The sequence below is a fragment of the Melospiza melodia genome, chromosome 6 (assembly GCF_035770615.1).
Source record: "Melospiza melodia melodia isolate bMelMel2 chromosome 6, bMelMel2.pri, whole genome shotgun sequence".
Classification (NCBI taxonomy): domain Eukaryota; kingdom Metazoa; phylum Chordata; class Aves; order Passeriformes; family Passerellidae; genus Melospiza; species Melospiza melodia.
In genome coordinates, this window is record NC_086199.1 from 58,831,007 (window position 1) to 58,854,587 (window position 23,581).

General features: G+C 37.7%; 1 protein-coding gene across 3 annotated transcripts in view; it reads left to right on the forward strand.

The window, feature by feature from the left end:
* Positions 1-23,581, forward strand: part of INSC (INSC spindle orientation adaptor protein) — a 127,356-nt gene that overhangs the window by 78,243 nt on the left and 25,532 nt on the right. For all 3 annotated transcript variants that reach the window (XM_063159464.1, XM_063159465.1, XM_063159466.1), the window contains one exon: positions 1,289-1,414. In XM_063159464.1, coding sequence (XP_063015534.1) covers positions 1,289-1,414 — 126 coding nt within the window. The remainder of the gene's footprint in view (positions 1-1,288; positions 1,415-23,581) is intronic.

Here is a 23,581-nt window from a genome sequence, read left to right on the forward strand (position 1 = left end):
ATTGTTTTCACTGATGCCACAGAAATTCCATATATTTGTGCAAAGATATGATATGAAATTTCTTTCTGGAAAATACGTTGAAGAGTTAATTTTGTCTAATTCTATATGACTTGGTATAAATTTTTTGTTAAACTGAACAGAGGGCTTTGCTTCCTCTATTATTCTCTACTGTATTCAAGCAAAACTGGTACAAAAATATAGAATTCTGAAAATGAATGAAGGCTGAATTGTAGCCCAGGGTTTTAAGTCAGTATAACCTGTTGAGCTTTCAAATAATGGTGAGGAGAAAATGGCTGAGGAAAAAATAGGTTATTTCTGTGAATCTAAAAATATTTTTAAACAGAGTCTAATGAAACAGGCTTACAAAATGGGTGTACTTTTCACTTGGCCCATGATTTGAACTATTTTTAATTTACTGCTGTAATCTGAACACTTTAGACTGAGCTCTTTCATCTGTCATCGATAATTTAAATGCTTTTGTCTTCACCAAATGTCTGATCCTACATCATAAAAGACATATGTAGTCTACCTGATAGCACAACATTTTGAAATGAAAAATAATTTTAAGAACCCCACCACACGAAGTGCAACATTGTTGGCATTTATTTAAATATTTATATTTGTTAAATGACATTTGCTAAAACTTGCATTTACAAGTTGTGTTGGAAATTAATTAGGGATAGCTACTGCAATATGTACTCAAGTCTTTGCCACTATAGTACTTAAAGAAAAACTTTTAGGGATGCAGATTTTATTTGTTAGAGCATGAAGATTTGGATTGTATCTGTTTAGAACTTGACAGCTCTTTCCACCTGCTTTTCAGTACCTCTTCAAACATATGATCTTCCTGTTCATAATTCTAGCATTAACCAAATTTTGTGTGGAGCTCAGAAATGTAGAGGAACAGGAAATATATGGTAACAAAGACCTGTTTTATACTAATAACATGGCTGAAGGGTCAGTTAAATGTTACTCTAATTGCCACCTATTGATGGTTCTTTGTAATTTTTGCAGAAATGTCAGGTTTAATTTAAATGGAGCTTGTAACTGGTAGGAGTCAATCACTTAAGCACACCTCCTGCTGAGGTTGTATTACTTTTTCATCACTTAGTGTACAAGCATTAATCCACTTGAGTTCTCTGTGAGAGTTTAACACCCTCTTTGTTGGTGTTATTCTGATGGCTGTTTTGAATGAACTACTAAAGGAATCTGCTCCCCATCCCAATCTTGGTTAAATACCAGGGGAACCTTTAGTCCTACTGTCCTGATGGCTGTTTTTCCCCTGCAGGAAGGAGGTGTTGTTGTTCTCTTCAAGATCTGTCGCCAGGATTGTTTCAGGTGCCTTTATCCCCAGACCCTGAGAACGCTGGCATCAATTTGCTGTGTAGAGGAAGGGATGCACCAGCTGGAAAAGGTAGGAGCTTCAGGGTTCCTTACTGACTCTGTCATAAAATAGAGAAGCCCTGTCTTTAATCTCTTGCAGAAATTGATTTGGTGGTGTTTAATACTGGTGTTCCATACTATACACACCTTTTCTGTGCTGAACACATCTTCAGTCTTCAAAAAATTAATCTCAGCAATAGCATTATCCTATAAACTTTGAACAAATTTGCTTTATAAGTGGGGATAATTTTGTAAAACAGGTAAACATGTTAGCAACTGCATCAAAAAAGGAGAAGAAAAACTAGGGAAATTATGTTTTCTGGAGTTTCTAAAGTGTTTAGAAACTCTACTGTTTCAAATCATCCTTAAAATACAGAAGGCTTTATACCTCTTTAAATCCTTTCCTGGTGGTCTGATAGGGCTCCCGCTTGTGGCAGTGCTGCAGCTTGTGAGAGTTGTAGTTGCAAAGAAAGAAGTGGGACAGATACAGTCATTAGTCAATCAAAAATGTGTCTGCTAATCAGCAGCAGCTTTCATAAAAGCCACTTTTAACTGCAATGGCCAACATCAAAACATTATCCAGAGAAAATTATATCAACTTCTTAGGCTCCTTTTCTTTCTCACATTCTCTATGTACTGCTATGTTTTGGAAAATGAACACTTCTGGTCACTAAATCATGATCTCATCTTTTGTATTTCATAAAAGAGTCATCTTCCTCAGCTGAATAATGGCCTCTTGAAGTTAATGATAAATGATTTCACTGCCCCTTTACACTGACATATCTTGTAATTTACTTCCCTGAATTCAAGTAAACTGTGACAGAACACCTGCAGCAAAAAGCAAGTCTCTGAGTTTACAGTAAATGAGGATGGCTTAATTTTTTTTTGACATCATGCTGGTTCAGACTAACACCAGACTCAGTCTGAAAGTGTCTTTCATTATGTCCATTATAATGGTGGAGTTAATAGAGGTAGAAATGAAAAAGATTGATTCAAGTCACCAGGTCCAATTCCTGGCAGCATCAACACGTGTTTAATATCAAAGCTGATGGAACAGGAGTGCCAGAAAAAGTGAACACTCTCATGTTCATGTTTTTTTGATCTGCTTTAAAGTTGGCCACAAATAAAATTGTTCAGAGTAAACTTGATCACAATCAGGATTGGAGCAGGGTTTAAAAGGTTTAACCCCTTCAAGAGCTTTCGATTCTTAAATCATCTTTAAATATGAATAGTTTTTTCTTTCAAAATTTGAAGTATTCTTCTGAAGAACACAAAAGAGAGTTAAAAGTATTAGCAATCCTTTAATTACAGAAGTTATCACAGGACTTCTTGTGTGCCAGAAAAGGTGGCTTCTTTTATCCAACAAAAATATCTGGGTGCTGGTGAATGATTTAATTTCTCTAGTATGAATATCATTATGCCACCTAGTGCATTAAAATATCAGTGCAATTTGAACTGGGCTTTTAATGACAGAAACCTCACTTTAAAAAACCCAAACTTGGATACTGAGCAATTCAGATTAGGCAAATCAAGATTAAAAGAAACAAAAAAAACCCTTGCAAGCCTTCCCCCCTGTATTTTTTTTTATTAGATTGCACAGCCATTTTAGTGTTTAAAAGACTATTTAAAAGAAAGCAGCAAGGACTGTAATTTCTTATGAAACACTTATCTGAAAGGTGAACTGAAAGGGGGTGGTACTCTTTCTGCAGTAATTGCAGTGCTTAATTACTAAAGACATCAGGAATATTATTTATTTATCCAATGCTCTTTGAACTTGCCAATTCAATGCTCGTTTCTAAAGATGTAGAAAATTGCCTACTTTAATAAAAAAGCATTTTTTTCAATTAAAAAAACCCCACATTCTTGTTCTTCCCAGTGACACATCTATAAATATATCAGACTGGAAAAAGCCATTATCACCTTTTTATCAGCTTGGTAAACAAGCTGGCCTTTGCTATAATTGCAGTGATAAGATGTTGCAATGATTAGCTTTTCCTCTTTTCAGTGAATCTAGTTGGGTCTGTGTACAGTGATGTAAAATCTCTTGGTCAAAATGGGATTTTGGAGCAATTATTTCACTTGCAAATACTTTACTGAATTTTGATAATATACTAGTACTCTTTGCTATACATTGAAGTGCAGAGCTCCAGGAACTCAAGAGTGACAAATTAGGCAATTAAAGTAGAAAAATGGTGAAGAAATAGTCTCATTGTGTGCCTGAGGACTGCATAAATAAATGTTCTCTGTAAGCTGTGCTCAACCATCGGTAATTTTTGTGCTTCAAGGTGCTTCAACCTGCTTGTGAGTGTCTGGTTGTTTGATACACTTGAATTTTGTAATCCAGTGTGATGCCAGCAGGATTGAGATCATTATTTGGTCAGAGCTTCCTACTTTAGAGTGGAGTGGTGAGACCCTGGCAAAGCAACCAGAACATATTATTCCTGTAGCTGTTTGTCCCTGTACCCAAGAGAACTTTGTCATCTGTGTCTTGTGGCACTCAAGCATTTTTAGGAGAAAGCTCACTGCACCAGAAAAGTTGTTTTTTCTTGATCCGTGCATTCCAGGGTTTATACAGACACAATAAGTACTACAGGTAGTTGGGAATAGAGAAAATAGATAAAATCCCTAAACCCTGAACTGAAAGGAGTTTTGGGAGAGCTGAGCGTGACTGAAACTGAAGAACAATGTTAGTGCTGCACATGCAGACAGACCTGGTGCTGTGTCCTGCTCTGAGGTTTGGGACAGAAATGCAGCGATGTAGCAGGAGATTGGTTCTCTAGATTTGTTAGGGGTTCTGGAGAAAGAATATCTGAGCCTTCACGAGTATGTTTTGCAAACATAATTCACCTCCATATAGTAAGGAGAGTTGGAGGCACAGAGTTAGGATTGATTATTGTGTGTATTTAGTGACACTTAAGGTTCAGAAAAAGTAAAAATTGTGATCTTGGTGATGTATATCCTGCAAATTGCATTAGGAGTAACTGCATTGCAAGTAATGCTTTTGTTATGAAGACACACAGAAAATCTAACAGATCTGGTTTTCAACATGGAGCAACCTTGCCTGGAAATGGGATTTGTGTTTAAATAGATTTTTTTTCTAAAGCAATTCTTCAGGCCTTACCCCTGTGAGCATACATTAGGTCCTTGTTTTGCAGAGCTGTCTGAGCAAAGGTTCTCCCACACATTTGGTGACTTGCAGCCTCATTAAAGTCTAAAATCTGTGGCAGTTTCTTTGTTTCAAGGCTGTCTGTACAAAAGTTGGTGGTGGTGGTACTAAAAGGCATGGCCTTCCAAATTTGCCCTCCTGACGCCCAGTTTTGTGGTCTTTCACTGAGGCTTCTGTGGCAGTAAACTTCCTGCTGCAATAAAAGAACTGCAGAGCTGGTTCAGAAATAAATAGCAAACAGTGCAATGTACTGCATTTTTTTACTGTGCATGTGAAATGTTATCACATTAAAAAAATGCTGCTTAGCTGGGACCTGGATCAAGGGTTAACTGCCACAAAACCAGGATGATTTTACAAACAGCCAGCTGCCTAAATTTTAACAGTGTGCTGAGTATGGTTACTTAGATTATTTAAACTATTCCAGAAAGCAAGACGCCTGGAATCAGCTCATTAAGAGGAGATAATCCAGAGACACTGGTGACAACAGCTGTTACTTTCATTAGTAAAACCTTTTTAACAAATGACACAGCTTTTATCATTGTGCTTTAACCAAAATTGCCAAAGAATAGATTAAAAATTACTTTGAATTCTTCATTTAAAGCACACTAAATCAAATTGCCTCCAGCAGAGGAAGGGTAAAGAAAGTATGAAGTGTACACTATTTGTGGCTGGGAAAATATATGAATTTTACGAAGACTTCTAAAACATGAGTGACCTAAAAATCTATTAGTCACTGTGAGCCCAGTCGGAGCCTCAGAATAACCATATTCTTATATGCAGTAATAATTTCTGCATGGTGGTAATGCAGTCTGTCCATAATACTGCTGAAAAAACAAGTTTTTCTGGGGAATGAAATAAAAAGTATATTAGAGAACCTCCTACTACAACTTATTCATAGTTTTTGGGTGTTGATTGCTTAATTCAGATCTAACCACTTTGAACTTTCAGTTTCAGACATTAACTTCAGTTAAAATCATGGAGCAACTTTGTCTCAGGTGAAGTCTCAGCTACTAAAGCCACTGAAGTCCATGTGAGTGTAGGGTGAGACAGAAATGAGAACTCTGTGTTAGGAAAAATCCCTCACTGTGAGAGTGGTAGAGCACCAGAAGAGGTTTCCCAGAGAAGCTGTGGATGTCTCATCCCTGGGAGTGTTCAAGGCCAGGTTGGATGAGGCTTTGAGCAGCCTGCTCTGATGGAAGATGTCCCTGCCTGTGGCGGGGGGGTGGAAGTAGATGGTCCTTAAGATCACTTCCAACCCAAACTATTCTGTGAATTATGGAGAAGGCTTTGATTATGAGAGCTTGGATGGTGTGAAGGTAAAGTCACTAATTCAAAGGCTGAGTGTAAAAGTTAGCTGGTGGCCCATGAGTTTCATTGCCACAGCATGGGAATGCTCCACAATTGTGAATGTTTTAATTTTCATAGTACCTCATATACAGTGGAAGTAACTTTGTACAGTACAAGACATGGAAAATTTTCCTGATCTGAATGAACTATTTAGCTGCCTTCATATTTCATTATTCCAATTTCAGAATGGCCAGGGATATTAATATTTTAATATTAACATTAATTCTCTTAATTAGGAGAAATATTATTTCTCTTCTAGAAAAGGTATGTGAGATTGCCAGTTTAGGTAGGGAAAACTCTTAGTTTGCTACATTTAAAAGCATGTCTGCAAGTTGTTTGCTTCTTTTAAGAAGTGAAAGTTCTCTGAGAAACAGGGAAATATTGATTTTTATTGGGCAAATGGTGGCTTATTTACAGGACTTCCAACAATGAGAAAGTTTCAGAAAGTGCATATCTCTGCCTCAGCCTGTTAGCCCTTATTACTCCTCAGAGAAGAGCTTTGTGTTAGTGTTTCTTTGTTTCTTAAACAAAAAATTTTCATGGCCTATTTTAGTCATTTCAGAACAAGGATTTGATAGCCTCAAAGATGATAAAAATGGTTATTTTATTCTAAAATTAGTTGAGTTCAAGAACTCAAATGATTACGATTTAAAAAAAATTCAAAATGGCCATAGTTTTCAAAAATTAGTTTTAACATATGGAGAGTCAAATTTCATATTATTCTGTTTCCTGAGGGAGACAGGATAAAGCTGGGTAATAACAACAAAATACAGGAGTTTTAGAAGCCATTGGAAGGTATCAAGTTGTCAAGGAGACCTTCTTTTGTCTCTTTCCACAAAAACAGGTAACATGCAGTGTTACAACCCTTTCTGAATTTTTCACAGCTCATGTTAGCAAACACATTATTAATGCTGTTTTATAAAGAGGAATACCTTTCTTTTATGTTTCCTAACGCAGTGTTTGCTTACTGAAGAAATTTGTGAAGCTGCCTGGTTGGGAAGAGCCTGGAAACTTACTTTCTGCATGCTCAAAACCACAGAGCACTGGCTTGTGTGCTGAAAACATGTGAAATTATTTAGGTGGATAGGGTTCAAGTGATGCATTGCTTTTACAGCCCTTTGGCTGGAGAATCAACTCTTCTGGTCTGCATAATTCACTTCTTTTTATCCTGGAACACTCTTTTGGCTCATCTTCCATGGCCATTTGTAGCCAGGCTTTGAAATCATACTTGTGAAGTTACAAACAGTGAGCAGAGATGGATAAAGGGGTTTCTGGATTTTGAGAGAGAAGGGGATAACATTTTAAAGACTAATTCTGGCAACTTTTGACAGAGCACAGCACACTGAAAGTTGGTGGCATTGGTAGCTGGACCTGGGGATTTTCTCACTGCTCTCAGTGGGTAAGTGTGAAGGTCACATGAGAATGAAGAGCAATGAGAAAGACATAAGAAATAAGTCAAACTTAAGGAATAGCAGGACGGACAACATAATGAAGCTGCTTTTCACACAGCCTTTTAGATAACCAGGCATATCTGTTTCAGTAGCTGAGTTTGTGGTACAATTAGATAATGCAAAGTTCTACGCTTGCAGCTCTTTAATTTACTGGACACTTCTTCTAAGTAAGGCTGTTTAATTAATTGGCAGTGAAAAATGTGCAGTGTTTGGCAAATTACATTTCTGTCAAAGCCCCTGCAAGATTCACTAAATCATAACTGAGAGTGCAGGAGCTGCTCTCCCTCAAGTGCTGGCTTTGTGTGTATTAGGTGGTTCAAGTTTTACCTCTGACTACACAGCTGTGTACATGAAATCAGTAAGTGTAGCCTCTTTCAGCACCTTCCCAGGCAAGAGCAGCAAGACTTTCTAGGCCACTGCAGAATCTGACCATCTTTGGTGGAACAGGCTGCATTACTTATTTCTAAGGCGAAATAAGTAATGGAAGTGATATTTGTGAATACTGAGAAACACTGTGAAAAGAGGTTTAAAAAATTCCCCATCCCTCTCCCCAAAAACCTCACAACAACAACATCAAAAGAAAAAAACCCAAAACCAACTGGGAGCTAATCTCTGAAGTAGCATTTGATATGTTGAAAACCTTCTGCCAGTTACACAGCAGATTAAAATTTGTTCACTTTATGGTAGTGCCCATTTCATCATGCAAAAAGGAAAGCAAGGAGGTTTTTTTTATTCCTCATTTAAGGGACATAGAATTGAATAAAGACAGACAACTTGGTGCAAGATTATGGTAAGTTGCCAGATCTCCATAGGAAAAGAGTATCCACAAACTGCTTTGGCTGAGGTCATGGACATGATTTCAATTCTGTTAAAATGACTAATGAAATTATGGTGGATGTGTTGTTGTAGTCCTGATGCTTTAAAGAGATATCTTTCTGTTGCTCTGATAAAAGATTATCTCTCCTTACAAACCTTGCTTCACTTCATTCATATTATAGGTTTTTAAAAGAGGAAGAAAGGAGCAGCAATTGTAGCAATAAGATAAGAATTTTGATAATACTGGTGAAGGAGGACAATGTGAGATTTGGCTAAGGAGTTGGTGAATACCTGCCTTGGGCTTTGGAGGACGCAGATTCTATTGTTTATTAGCAGATCGTCATTTAGATATCTGGCATTGCCCAGGTTCTGCAAACATACAAATGTGCACTCAGTCTTAAACATCTGAGTAAATAAATTGAAAAAACAAGAGAGCCAATACCTGCTAAAAATATCAGCAGACATGCACATCTGTTGGTCTGTTCGTGACTGAGATTTCTGATGGCAATAAATTTCATTAAGTAAATATTAATTTGTTGACTAGTGAACACAGTGCTGTGGCACAAAGGAAAAGTTTTTAGAGTTAAATAGGTAAAAGATCTTTTTGATAAACTTTATCTGCCTTTTCAATGGAGTTGAACAGGGAATCTATGAGTTGACATAAAAATCTATCTGTAAATTGTTAATATTAACAATTTATGAATAGATTTGTAGGTCAATTTAAGATGAGCTATCTTCTAACCCAACAAAGAATACTTGAAATCCATTTCCTATAGTGTGAGTCTTTCCACATCACCCACAGATTTAGGCTTTGTGAAGTTTGTCCTGTACTGAAAGGGGTATATTGCTTAAGCACAGATCTGTGATAATGTGTCCATGTGCAAAACTTTCACAGCAGTCAAAGCAGCCCTGTTTTATTGGGTTTTTTCCATGTTTCAACAAGACCTGATCAGAAGAAGGCATTGCAGCAGCATTCAGGTATTATCACTGCTGTTCTGGGAGTAAATCTTGCCACTGTTATACTTTTTTCATGGCTGCAGAGCAGTGAGAGCTCCGTCAGCAAGTGACAGCTGATAGAATGAGGTGTACTTTGGCATTTGGTTTCCATACAGGATGCAGTTACTGAAGGAGGAGCAACCACTCTTCTACTCTATCCCTCAGCTCTGCCTTTTTATACACCTCAGTTTCATTAATTGAGATGCAGGATAGACCCTACAAATCTCTTTTTCCTTCTTGTTTTAAAAAGATGAATTTCCTTGAAATAGATTTTAAAAGCTGAAAAGGAAAGACCCCAGGTTATGCCAGGTTACTGAGGTGTACGCTTCAAAGAGCAAGATCAACTTGGAGCAGTGCCTGTGGATAGCCATTCCCTCCAACTTCATTTTGAAACTTTGGACTGGTGCCAGGTTACTGCTCTGCACTTGTTTGGCTCCCATATAATTTACACATGGTTTTTGCAGTCAGTTCTGTTAGTATTTTATGCTATTTATTGATTTTATATTTCTCTAAGTATTTTATTTCAAGCTCTCCAAATAGCTCCAGATTTATGTTTCAAAAGTCAGGATGTTAAGAGAATTTTATAAATGAAAAATAATTTGGAAATTACCAGATGATGATTTTTCTGTAACAATTTAAAGTATTACCTAAAGTGATGACAGTGATCAGGGCAGAGAATTATCCACGAATGATGTCCGAAGGAACAGAAGCCAGCACATCAAATAACAGGTGGGTTTTCCCTACCTAATAATAATAATCATCATCATCTATCAAGAAAATTTAATTTTAAGATGAAAGAAACAGCTTACTCAGCTCCTAAACTGAAGGCAGAGATTAATGACAATCAATTGAAGCATTTAAAAAGAGTGCAAGCAGAGAGCTATTTTGGACCTCAAATATTCCCCTTGTCCCTGACAGAGGCAGAAATCTGGAAAGAGATGATCTTACAGAAGGACCTAACAGATTAATAACTTGGATAAACCTTTTCTCCTCACTCACCAGGAAACTGTTGCATCTCATATCTGAATCTGTAGCCAGGTGTAAACACATGTACTGAATGTGTTTAGGTTGTGCTTTCTAAATAGCTTATCTGTAGCCATGATAAAGGAGAGATAGGAGTGAAAATGCTTGTAAAAGGAACGCAAGTAGATAGTTGCCCTCTATAAAATCTCTGCTAATAATAAGTTGATCTAACTTATAGTTAGATATAGTTAGTTGATCTAACTTATAGCTAATAATAATAGTTGATCTAACCAATCCATCCTGCTGTAGATTTTGTGACTCAGTATTGTGGATGAATTTTCTGGATCATAGAAAAGTCTGAAGAGTTTACTGCTCAGGGCTTCCCTTTCTTGTTTGGCTGATCCTTGAGCTTACCTAAACCCTCACTGGTTTCTGAGACCTCTGCAGGAAGGAGAGCAGGTACCTTCCTGCAGAGATCTGGTAGCACATCAGGGATTTAAATGTCTCTGGAGCCTGAGGATTCACTACCAACATTACTTTTTCCTTCTAATCCTTCTCTCATGTTTATTTTCCCACCTTTATTAACTCTGAGAGTTTTCTAGTGCTCTATATGGCTTTTTGTGTATCTATTCCTGCTTGCATAACATTGATTTTCAAAAATGTTAATACACTTTTAATTTTGAAGGACCTTATTCTCAGATTCACATTACCAAAAAGCAAAAGGAGAAAATCCTTTCTTCATTCATCTAAATGCAGCTATGGGATTCCTTACTAATATAAAACTATATTTACAGAAGTACTGCATGTCCAAAGCTCTCAAAAATAGGAAATTTTTTCTCCTGGAATCCGGAGAAAAAATTTCCATATTTATTTTCTTTAAGTCATTCCAGTAGGAAACAAATAGCCCTGTATGTTCATAAATGAGCTGATCTGAGTCATACATGAGGGTAACATGATGGAGGCTGTCAGACAAAGTCACTGGCTTGGCCTGGAAATAGATATTGGTCACATATTGGGGTTACAGGACGTGGGAGCACTACAGAAAACTGGTTTTCATCACAAAAGCATCCATATTCTGAATCAACTGACCACTTCCTTGTGCTTGCTTATTGGTAGTAGCTCAAACTAGCAAAACACATAAACCTCAGCTTATGTTCAGCTTACAACTTGGCTCTTTTCCAAAACCACTTCTGCCACTCTTGCATTCCCACGAGTGCTACTGCCCTTCCTCCAGTCGCAGTGGTGCTGACAAGCCCTTGCACCACAGCACTTCCCAGAGCTCACACTTAGGCAGGGAGGCTTCAAGAGTCCTGCTGTGACACAATTCAGTCCAGCTATAAGCTGGGAATCTTTTCTAGCTGCAGATACTAAGGAACCTTTGCAAATCAGGTCCAAGGAGGGCTCCCAAAATGCGAAAAATCTGGATATTGTTATTGAGAGGGAAATCCACAAGTTTGTATTTTGAAAATTTTAATTTTATACAGTTGCTTGGTTTGGTTTTGTTTGGTTTCACACAATATTTGCCAAATTTACAGTCAAAATATTTGGTAAAACCCTCTTTTCTCCTTCCTTGTCCTCAGTACCTATCACTGCAAAAAAGTCAGAAAACTCTTTAGAAAGCAAGTTAGAAATATATGCAGGAAACTTTACAACACCAGTGTTGGCCAGTTCTAGCCCTGACTGCTATTAAACATTCTACCAGTAGGCTTGATTGATTTAAATCAGTGCTCAGCAGTTTAACTTTACCCTCAGACAAAAGGGGTTATTTGTTATAAAAACAAAAATCTCACTCAGGATTTTCCTAGTGGTAATATTCTGACTCTGCTACATGGGCCAAAAACTAGCCCTTAGTGGAGTTGACTGTTTCCCAGAGGGAGGTGTAAAAAAGAAACAAAGGAAATCAAACCCAGTGTAATCCAGCTGGCTAATTAGATGAAACCTGGTATCCTTTCCTTGTGATGTATGTTTGAGGTCAGGGCTGGCATTACTCAGGTGAAGTGTCTTGCCTGTGCTCCTAACAAAGCAAAGGAAGTTAATTGTGTGAGATTTTTCTTCCTCCATGTTTGTAATGAGCTCAGAGCTGCCATGTGACTTACCTGAAGCTCACCCATGATAAGTAGGAGTCTCCATGTATTTCTTAAAATAAGGGAAGGGTAAACACTAATTAATGGCAGATGATGTAGAGATGTGTTTGTGTGTCACTGGACTTTTTTGCTTAGGCTTGTTTGCAGGAAACCACTTAGGTCTGGCACACTGCCTGATTTACACTAAAACTTTCATGTTTCATAAAGCATCTTTGAAAACACTTAAAGAGCTGTTGGAAAAACAACCTCTTCTGGTAAAGATAATAATCCTGTTAGCTAAACATCTAACAGCATTGCTTGTATATTTACCTGACCTGTACCTTTCTTCTCTTGCCTATCATTAAGTTCCCAGACAGAAGCTCTTTCACTGACTGTTCCTTCCCTTGCAGTCCTGTCTCAAGCTTTTCCTTTATGAGGGCTTTCAGTTTGTTCCTTTGCAGTCCCTGGGAATGGATCAGAAAGTTTTGTATGGGTCAGGGCATACGCATATGCTTGTCTGACAAGGATCTTCAACTGAGATGAAGAAGGAATCCTCATGGGACCAGCAAGTAGAATCAAGAAGACAGAAGCCTTTCCTTTTGTAGGAACTCATCTTTGTCACTTTGTTCTCACAAAGAAGGTGTGGAGAAGTTTTCACAGTGACTTAAATTAGCCAAGGACCAGTCCTGCCTGACCAGCTGAATGGCTTCTGTGATGGAGTGACTAAACTCATGGACAAGGGAAGATACCATTTATCTGGACTTCTGTAAGGCTTTTGACATGATGTCCTCATACTGAGAATTCTGTCACACTGGACATGTGTGCCCTTCCTTCATACTTGATATATAACTGACAGAAAACATTATTTTACTGTCACCACTTCTTTTGAAACTTTGTTAGTTTCAAGCACAAGAAAACAGTATAGAAGGAAAATATCAAACAGTACTGGTCCAAATATGGGCTCCTGAGGAGGGACCCCACTCATCACTGCTCTCCATCTGACCCCAAGGAGTTGACTGCTACTTTCTGGTTGTGACAATCCAGCCAATGCATCATCCAACAGACAGTCCATGTCTAATCCCAAGCCAGCTGGTATAACCAATGTTTGTTCCTAGCTTCTTTTGTGTCTCCATAAGACACACTTGTGTGTCTCTGCCAGAGTCCAAATGTCTTCTTGTCTGTCTTCGTTTAAAAATGAGCTTAGCTGGGTTGCTAAAAATGGGCATTTCTGGCACGAACACTTCAGAAAATTGGATTTTGAAGGGAGGCCAAATTTTCTCTTACATACATCTCATGAAGACTTGTTGACACTCAATAGGGGACCTATAACATCTGTCACTGAAGGAGTTGATTTTTTTTTCTATTCAGTATGCCATGAAATTCTGTGATGTCATTACTCCAGTGGTATCTGACAGTAGAGCAGAACTATCTAATTATGTTTACTAGTCCCTACACTGCTGTTCTTGGTTACAACAGAGAGGTCAATATACCAACTACAGATGCTCCCTCTGTCCCTCAGGACTTTATATCCTTTCCTCTCACCTATATGTACAGCTATATTTTATATGGAGACAAGCATTTTCTATGTATATCTTGAATTTTCAAAGGAGCCCCTTCTGAAAAGAGTTTGTGACAGCCTCAGTCTGACTGAAGGCAGTGCAGAGGTGGACACTCACAAAGCTGAGCCCTGTGCCACATAAAGATGTACTGAGTCACATAAAGATGTACAGCAAGAGCCATGAAAGATCTGCCTGTGATGACATAATTTCCTGGTCACCCTATTGGCTATTAATCCTCAGGTTTACTGGTCAGAGTCCCTGATTAGCTACAATTTATAAAATAAGGGGAAGAAATGAAAGTTAAAACAAAGAAACATATTGAACCCTAAAAAAATAAATAAAATTGGAAAGCTATGCTGATCTTAAAGCCTTCTGATACCCTGACAATTGCCCAGAAGAATTCTGAAGGCAGCACAAGTCCCATTCCTGGTGGCTGTGCACAGACAGTTTCCTGATCTGTTGGTGAGGTAGGAAAGACCATATACATCCTAGATTCTTGAAAGTGTCCTAAATTGCTTAAAGTGGGACTGGGCTCTGCTACCCAGAAATTTTTAGTTCAGCTCTTAATAGAAAAACAGTGATTTCCCAGATTTTGATAAGCACAAATTGGTTTATAAACCTGAACTTCTTTCCATCTGTGACCTTTCCTTCACATCTTTATGGGTATGCCTGATAGACACAGATCCATTTAAAGAGCAGGTAGATAGTCCTTTTGTCCTGCTGCTGCTCCTGACATGATTTACTACATAGGCATAATGGAGGCAACCACATGGGTGATGGTCACTCCTGCAGAGTTTGCCAAGTCTGATGAACAGCAGCTGGAATGCTGAGGGAGCCCTAGAGCAGAACTGCTCTAACAGTATGAAATTCTGCCTCTGTTTCCATTTTCTTTTGCAGGTTCTATTTCCTGCCCTGGGTGAATTTCTTGACCTTATTAATTTACCTTGCCATATGAATATCTGTTTCTCCTTAGCCACAAACAGCCACTTCTGAGTCTCCAGCAGTGCAGGAATGTCCAGGTGCAGAGCACAGGTCTTACCTGTTGCCTCCAGGCCTGCACCACAGATCCTTGTAGAGCTGCTGGTGCCAATGATTTAGCTGGCTTTGAACGACTGTGGGTCAGATAAGGATTCACTCGACTTGCTGTTTGTTTTTGTTGATTTCCTTTGCTTTATTGGATAGTCTTGTTCTCTCTTACTGCTCTATCTTCTGGCCTTAGAAAAGTCTAGACTACCAGATTAATTCTTACATGCTCTTTTTTTGCCCATCTCTGTTTTAATATAACCAATATTGGGCAGAGTTGCTCGAGCTTCTGTTTGCAATAAAGCCTGTGCCAGAATATATCAGATTTTCAAGGAAGTATTTTGGATCTCTGCTAGAAAAGGCTGAGATCCTTGCAAAGGCCAGTGACTGTAGACATTTCTGTACTTCTTGGTGTCACTGTCTATGAGTATTGAGAGGAGTGAGAGGAAAGACCAAGTCACAAAAGTAAACTTCATAAACACTGAGACACTACTTCCCTCATCTTCAACAGCTTGCAACTGTTTATGTCAGCTCTGCCAAATGAGTAGGATAACAAATCATTCCAGGATGGGAGGCTGGCATGAAAATCTCCTGGTATCAGTGTTTTGCCTGGAAGAATTTTGCATGTTTTCTGTAAGCTTTCAAAGTATCCATTAGGTAATATTTATTTATCTGGTTCCATAGGTTATTGCATATATTAATAGAATGTATACATTTAAATATTTTTATTTATTAATATAATATTAGTTGATATTGGTTAGTTATTTAGTTAGTTACTTATTTGAGGCCTGGGAAAAGGAAATGAAGCAAAATACGAAAGCAAGGATAATGTGGAATAGACCAAAGGTGATTGAATTTTTCTGCCCATGATTTAAAAAAGTGATTAATAGGATTAAAGTTCAGTCTTTTTAGATTACAGCTCAAATCACCAGAATGGTATCTATCCAGTTGTGGATATCCATGCACCATCAAATGGCAATTAAATCCACTCCATAAAACTAATACTTAATTGCTATTAATTTAAAACTGGGCTGATAATGTATTTCAATGTTACTGCCATCCTTGGAATGTGCACACAATTTAAGAGCACTGAGTGTTTTTAAGGTGTCTGTGGTAGGATTTTCCCCTTGTGCTGGTTAAGCTGTGTTCAAAGCACTTTAGCTGGAGACAAGGCAATAGGATAATTTGGGCTGGAAGGAACTTTTAAAGGTCATCTAATCCAGGCCCGCTGCAGTGAGATTAAAAAAGATAGGGCAAAATAGAGGGCTAAATTGATTATCAGTCAGCATGGAGGAAGAGATCCACACATGGGGCAGAAAGGCTTATGCCAGCACAAAATCAGGAAAGAATCTGAGCACTTTTGCATTAGAGCTTTTCAGCTGTAGTGATCTAGGAAGAATTAAATCATCCTCGTATTTCTGTGCTAAAATGATTATCACGTGGCGTTTTAGGGTCATAAAAACCAAGTGATAATTCTCCACATCTGGTCTGAAAACTTCACGACAGGGAAGCCCAAGTTAAAAGTCAGTTTTGCCAGGCTGTTGACTCCCCGCAGTAAATGCACATTATACTATGCAATAGTGGCACCCAGTGGAGATTGGAATTACAGCAAAGCTTGTGCTGCTCCTCGGTCTGCCCAAACCTATCCTGAGTTTAGGAAGGCAGCAGAGGATTTGGGAAGGCAGGTTTATGGGGACTAAAGCTGTGCACCACCGAAGCATCCTCCTAAATCAAGGTAAGCCGTGGCAAACAGGGTTTTAATCTGAAAAGTTAAGGTTCTCTTATCTATTCACAACAACCTGGATGGCCTGTTTTCCTACAGGATAGACCCTCTGCCTTACCTGCATTCATTAAAAAAAAAAATCTTTAAGCAACATCTACTGCAAGAGCATCCTTGGGGAAGTGGGGAAAAATGCCTTCTATTCCCACTGCCCTGAGAGTAATGCCTGGATATTGAGAGTATCTGCCTGAAAAACTCGGAGAGAATGTGAGGAGCAGGATTTGTGCATGGGGGGAAAGAGGGATCAGAAGGAAAGCATAGCTCCTTGCTCAGTTTCAGTCTGGAAAGGCTGTAGGGTGCATGAGAGAGGAGTTGAGAACAGGAGGAATGCCAGGAGTGTCAGGTAGGGAAGGAATTATCAAGGGAAAAATGTCTTTAAGCTTTAAATTCAGCTAATGCTAACACAGCACCACTAAAACATATGGGCACTAAGAATAAGCTGTAAGCAGAACAACCTCAAAAAAACATGCTACAAAATAAATTGTCTATCAGATTTCTGTAAAGAATATTATTTGCTATGGGGTGGTCAACATGCTGCTCCATGGGGAAGGGGGCTATCTGCACTTGTCATCTTCTGGTTATTGCTTTCCCAGGAATCATGTATTGCAAGTAGCTCTGATGAGCAGGGATTTGGGAATAACTGACATGCTGTGCTAAAAAGAATGGAGTGAATTAGAATGATGTTCTTGCACGCAAGGTGTTGTTGAGCTCAGATTTCAGTTCCTGTTATGTATAGGCCTTATAAGATCACAAAAATATGATGAATTAGAATGGTGATCTGAGTTCCTAGAAATTGTCCAGCCTTAACTGTTTTAACACTTTCTTCCTTTTGCATTTATTTTAGCATTTCATTATAAGCACCACAGACTTTGGCATTTTGTCCCTGCTGGAATTCTTCTAGATCTGCAAAGAGTGGCTGGATGCAGGAAAACACATTCCAGGACTTATGTTGATCTGGTTATTATTCAGTCTGAGAAACACTCAATTTGTGGAGAAATGAAAGTTCATTTGAAGGATAATAAATAGCATTATTGAATGGCCTATAGCCACATACCATGTGGCTGTAGGTAAGTAAGATTTTATCTTTATTTTTTTATCAGACCACAGGGTATGAAAGGGAAATGAAGTCACTCAGGAGTAAGAATCTCCCCCAAATGTGTAATGTGAACCTCATGGCTGATCCAAACATGGTGTTTTACTACTGCCTAGGCTGAGAAAGCAATTATAACTAAAGGGAAGGCAAAAGAGCTGTTAGAATAGGCTTGCAATTTTTTTTTTTGAGCAAGATACCTGATTTGTTCTGACAAAAGTAGTTAGAAGGCATGTCACCTTTTAGTTACTAAAGATTGCTCATGTCTCATCCTGTATCCTGGAAGAACTGGGTTACACGTCACAGGATCTCACCTAGGAAATATTCATGGATGAAGACACATGACTGACTTCCTGCTCCAGTTAGCTAAATTTATTTACGTATTTAAAGGCCATGACAAATTGCTTTTCTCCTCACTCAGAAAAGGATTTTTGATGATTTTTGCCCCAGGGAACTGGTGGTGTGTGAATTTTCCAGCCCATGGATTTCTCTGTGGCTGTATCAGATGAGGCTGAGAAACACACCCTGCACTTTTATTTTACCAGCTTTGCCAGTTTATTAATGATATTGATGTTACTCTGAGTAAAAATTCTGTTTGCTGCTCTCCTTTGGTTCATCTTCCCTTCAAGCTCCTTTAAACATGAAATAACTCACTTGCATTTAATTTTTGGCACATTTCTCTGCTAGAAGAATTTATGTCTTGTATTAACCAGTAAAAATGAAGCCACAAAATGTACAAAGAAGGTAAGGCACTTAGGACCTGTGGCATTGGAGAAGACATTAGGACAGAGAAGTCCAATTAATCAGACCAGGACATTCAGCCCCAAAAAAAAGGACAGGTAATTGAGACATACTCATGTAATTACAATTGATTTTTCTTACAGAAAAAAAAAACCCCAAAAGACAAAGAATGACAATTGCTGAAAGTGGTAATGGCAAGGAAGTGATTTTAAGTCAAGATGACACTGGCTTTTTTTTTTTTTCCTTCTTTTTCTCTCTTGTTTTTTGAAGAAGATATGAGTGCTGGTTGCTAATCCTTCTAGTCCTAAAAAGAAGAGTAAGCCTATACCAATAATTAGTATTTTTTCTTTTAAATAAAGAGAAAATAACACACAGAGAGAGAGAGAGATAGGCAAGGATATAACAGTCAAAGACCTTTTCAGTAACATAGATTCTAAGATTTACAATTGAATTAACAGAGATCAGTTAAAACTCATTAAAAGCCATCTGATTAGACTGCTGGTGTTTTTATTTTTTTTTTTTTTCCAAACGAATGGTTTGTGGCCAGTTATTTTGAACAAAAACATTTGCCCTTTTCTTAAAAATCCGTAGGGTTTTGGAAGAAGTATTTCCATTTACTTTGGCCATTCATCTTTGTAGTGACTCCTCCATTTTACTTCTGGTTAAAATTGCTCTTCCCTAGAACAATTAAGGATCTAAACCATGAGTGTCAGTAAAAAGCCAGCCAGCATCTCTGTTGCTGCTGGGCAACCTGTCCAGCAGGTGGTTGGCAATGGAGATGACAGAGTTATCCTGCAGGTTTTGTGCATTAGGAGTGGAAAACGTAAGTTTTCTGTCATGGCAAGGATCATGCAAAGGTGGTTTGGATCTACTTTGCTTTAGAAATGTCTTTGCTCAGTGGTGGGACTAATGAATCTCCAGAGTTCATGGTGAATCTTTGCTGTTGGCAATATGGAAGTTATTTTGAAGGGAAGCAATATGGAAATAAATGTTATTGGTATTTGATATGGGTGTTAGTGAAAATCATAGTCACAGACAAAACCCCAGTGAAGGGTGGCCACTTCTTATGTGGCAGAAAGAGTAACTAATTTTATCCAACAAAATATCTGGATGCTGGTGAATCATTTAATTTCTCTAATATGAATAACATTATGCCACCTAGTGCATTAAAATATCAGTGCAATTTGAACTGCGTTTTTAATGACAGAAACTTAATTAAAAAAACCCCAAATTTGGCTCCCAGGCAATTCAGATTAGGCAAATTAAGATTAAAAAAAGACCAAATCCAAGCCTATGCAAGCCCACCACCCTCTATTCCCTTCTATGTATCTTAACTGCTGTATGTACACACGTAAAGTTGCTTGAAAAACTGGCAATTCTATAAATATTTTGGAAACAAAAGCCCACGTATTAAGTGCAACAGCTGCTATTTAGGTTTTTATATAGCACTTTAGAGCAGATGTGGACAGAACACCTAAGTGCCTAGGCAGTCTGAGAGCATTGAAACCTGTAAAGACCTAGAGTTACTTTTGGGACAACATGGGAGGTCGAACAGTTCTTAGCCTAACTAGGTCTAGGTGCAAGGACTTTTATTGATGGCTCCTAATTTCACTGAAGAATGTTAAACCTTCAGTTTGTCATGACATTAATATGCCTCAATGGCAAGGTACTTTTCACACATTTTGGGTGAAATAAAGCCTGAAGATGCTCTTTATTTGTGGAGAGAGCCATCAGTTCTTAGCACACAAGAGACTCCCTTCAAGACAGTTTTGGATGATCTTTACTAGAACATCTCTTCCTCTTATGTATAGAGGGAAAGAAAACATGTATGGGAGATTGGCTTGATTTTTTTATTTGGAGGCTACTAATGTAATTATAAGCAACATGGGAGATTTTTAAAAAGTCATTTACACTGATCATTCTTTTTTTTCCCACCAGGATCCTTGTTGGCTTTGAATTTGGTAGAATTTGTTTATGTTGAATCCTGTTTTATATGGTTTACTTTCCTCATTTGACATCAGTCAAAGTAAATGTAAAAAAAAAGTTAAATTCATATGCTAAATTCATCTTTGGTAAAAAATAGTGGGAAAGACGTAGCTCAGACTTTGCAGTGGCTTTTCCCTAGCAGTTGTTATCATTTCGTCCAGTGGCAATTCTGGCTTGTTACACTTTCGCAAGGGTGAGAAGGATGTGACCAGTGTTGCCCAGTGAAATTGGACATATTTGTACTCTGAGATGTGATGAAAATATAAATAGAATGTCCACAGTTCTTTCTCTTTTTGTTCTTTGTCAGCTGTAGAGATTAAATACTGGGAAAATACTTCCATTGAAATATTTTATTTACAGTCTGAATTATTCTAGATTAGATTGCCTAGAAAATTATATTGATTCTGTTTGTTAATGCTTTTGGGAATGGAGAGTGCACAGAAGGCAAGTTTCAGGAGAAAGTCCAGTAAACCACAGTTTCATTCTGGGCAAGGCACTGTCCTTCAAAACAGCATTTTCCTTCTTTTGGATGCCTCGAATTTGAGTTCTTTCTAAAAGTCTGGTAGATTTTAATTTAAGGTTACATTCTTTGACCTAAAGGATTCAGTGTCTGTGGTTTCAGAGTGATGTGCATATACCTCAGAATCCTAGCTGTCACCCTTTCCTAGTATCACTTCTAGATGTCCAGTTATGTCTTTGATTCCTTGTGAACTAGAACAGATCCTAATCCTGGGAGCTCTCCTGGGTCCAGGAGAAAGCCAACAGCATTCTGTGGAGAGCTCCAGTGGCTCTTCTGTTCTTTATGGACTGGCAGATGGCAGAATGCAGCTTGGTCATGTGAAATTTCTAGTCCAGACTTGAGCTTTACAGATCTGGTTTGGAGTATGGAATGAAAGTTTTTACTGCTTGTGAGAACTGAGCCTTGTGTGTTATTGGGGAACACTAGTATTTTGGAGCTGTTACATTCCTTCTGCCATAACATCCTTTGCATTTTTCTAAGAATGAGAAAACTGATTTTTGGATTAGGGGCAATATTAGAAAAACAGGCAGTGACTGGATGACAGAATCAGAACACTGTTTGGGACTTTCCTAAGGAACATATTTGTTTTCCCAGATCTAAAATAAGCAGCTAAAATAAGGCAAATTGGGGTTTTATCTTTGCCATAACATAACACTTCCACATTAATCTATCCAAAATACCCTGAGAAGATCCTGGACTGTTGAAGCTGGAATCTGTTCACTAGATAAATTCAATTTCAGACAGTTCTGATCCATTTTTCTGATGTTAGATCAGCTTATGAAAAAAGGCTGACTTGGAAATAGGATTTTGAATGCAGAATGTAACTGCCCCTATATCAAAGTGCTGTATGGTACTTATCCTTGGATTTTCACATATTGGAAGAACAATCTCTACTGAAAGTGTAACAGAATTTGTGCCTTTGTTCCTTCTAGTTCAAACACTAGCTTAACTTAAAATATATGTTTTTATTCTTCATAAGAGGGGTTCTTTATGTTGAGATCTGTTAAGACAGCAAAGAATATTGCATAGAAGAAAAATCAAAATTCAGCTTGTAAAAATATTCCATTTTCTCAGAGTCTAAGGATTGTTCTTATTTCTTCTAGTATAGAATCAATGTAGCAACTGTATTTGACCAAAGAGCAGCACTGGAAGGTGCTAATGGAGAGAAAAACATCTGAGATCACTTTACCTGATGACTCCTAGTAGACCTCTGACTTCTCATAAAGACTGTATGGGAACAGCTGATCTTAAACTTGAATTTCTTTGGCTTAAAGCAATTCTGAAATTATTTTATTGCCACTGCAGTCATAGACATAAATCAATGCAGGAGACCCAAGGAGATTTACCAAACTGTCAGGAGAGGAATCATAGGATCAAATAACTTGGGTCTGCTGTAGCCAATAAAGTTCTATCATTTCTCACCTGATAAAAACTACCCCTCTTTCACTTTTTGTGAATTTTTTTATTTAAATAAGGGTAGCAATTTCCTCTGTTGTTATTACAACATGAATGAACTCTTATTGAGTTGCTCACTATAGTTTTATAGCAAAAGTACTGTGAGTGTTTTCATTATAAATGGGTAACATAAAACTGTATAACTTGCTTGTAAAAAGTCTCTGCCAATAAAAATCTGGCACATCCAAGGTTGGTTCTGGAGCTAATTTATTTAAAATAATTTATTAACATAATTGAACAGCCATTGTGAAGCAATGAATGTAGCAAACAATTCTATTAATGCCTGGTGCCACATAGCACTGTTCTTAACAGCAACAGAAATTTTGGGAGGAGAACTATCAGTAAAGCACTGAGTCAGTTTTGGTAACTATGTGAATTTAGATATAAAAGCATTTTTCTGAGCAATTTACTGTGCATATTTAATACATTACATCATACAAATATTCTACTGTAATAGTGCATTTGATTAGTGTACATATGATTGAAATACTGCAGAAGCCATGCATTTTAGAGGGTGAATATTTTTAGGCTAAATTGACTGACACCATTGAAATGAGAAATTCAGGAAAATTTTTTGCAGAAGGATATTTTTCTTAAAAGAGTGTGCAAAAATCTCATATTTAAAATAGGATGTTGTGCTGTTGTGCTTTTTTTGACTCTTATGCATGTCTATTGCTCACTTTCTCTATCTCTCTAATGTAACTCTGCTTTCTACTGTGGTGTTTCCATTGTTGTAATTTGAGAATAGAGTAGGGTTGTATTTGTGTGAAAGTCAGGGTATAATGTTATACACCTGGTCAAGAATTTTAATTCAATGAGAGAAATTGTATGTGCAATTATAGTAATAATAAAACCAGGGATTATCAACATTATAAAATAAATCTGCAGCATAATTAAGGTTTCAAATTTTTGACATGAACAAATCAAGAATTATGGCAGGAAGATTATCAGATACTTTTCCTGAGAGAGGAAAGACACTATGGAGAGTTAGATTAGGTGATAATGAGTGGCTGTGACCTCCATGCTGCTGTTTTTGGATAGAGACCATTTCTAATTATCGTAATAAAATGACGGCCCTCCAAAAATGCAATGTGCATGAGTTTTGGGGTTTTTTTTGTCATGAAGAACTACACTAAGAGATACTAGAAAATAAAAACCATGGTGTCACTCCAAAACCTAAATGATACAAAGTAATCAAACATGTTGAAAGAGTGTTCTTGTTTTTAAATGCCAGGCTCTAGG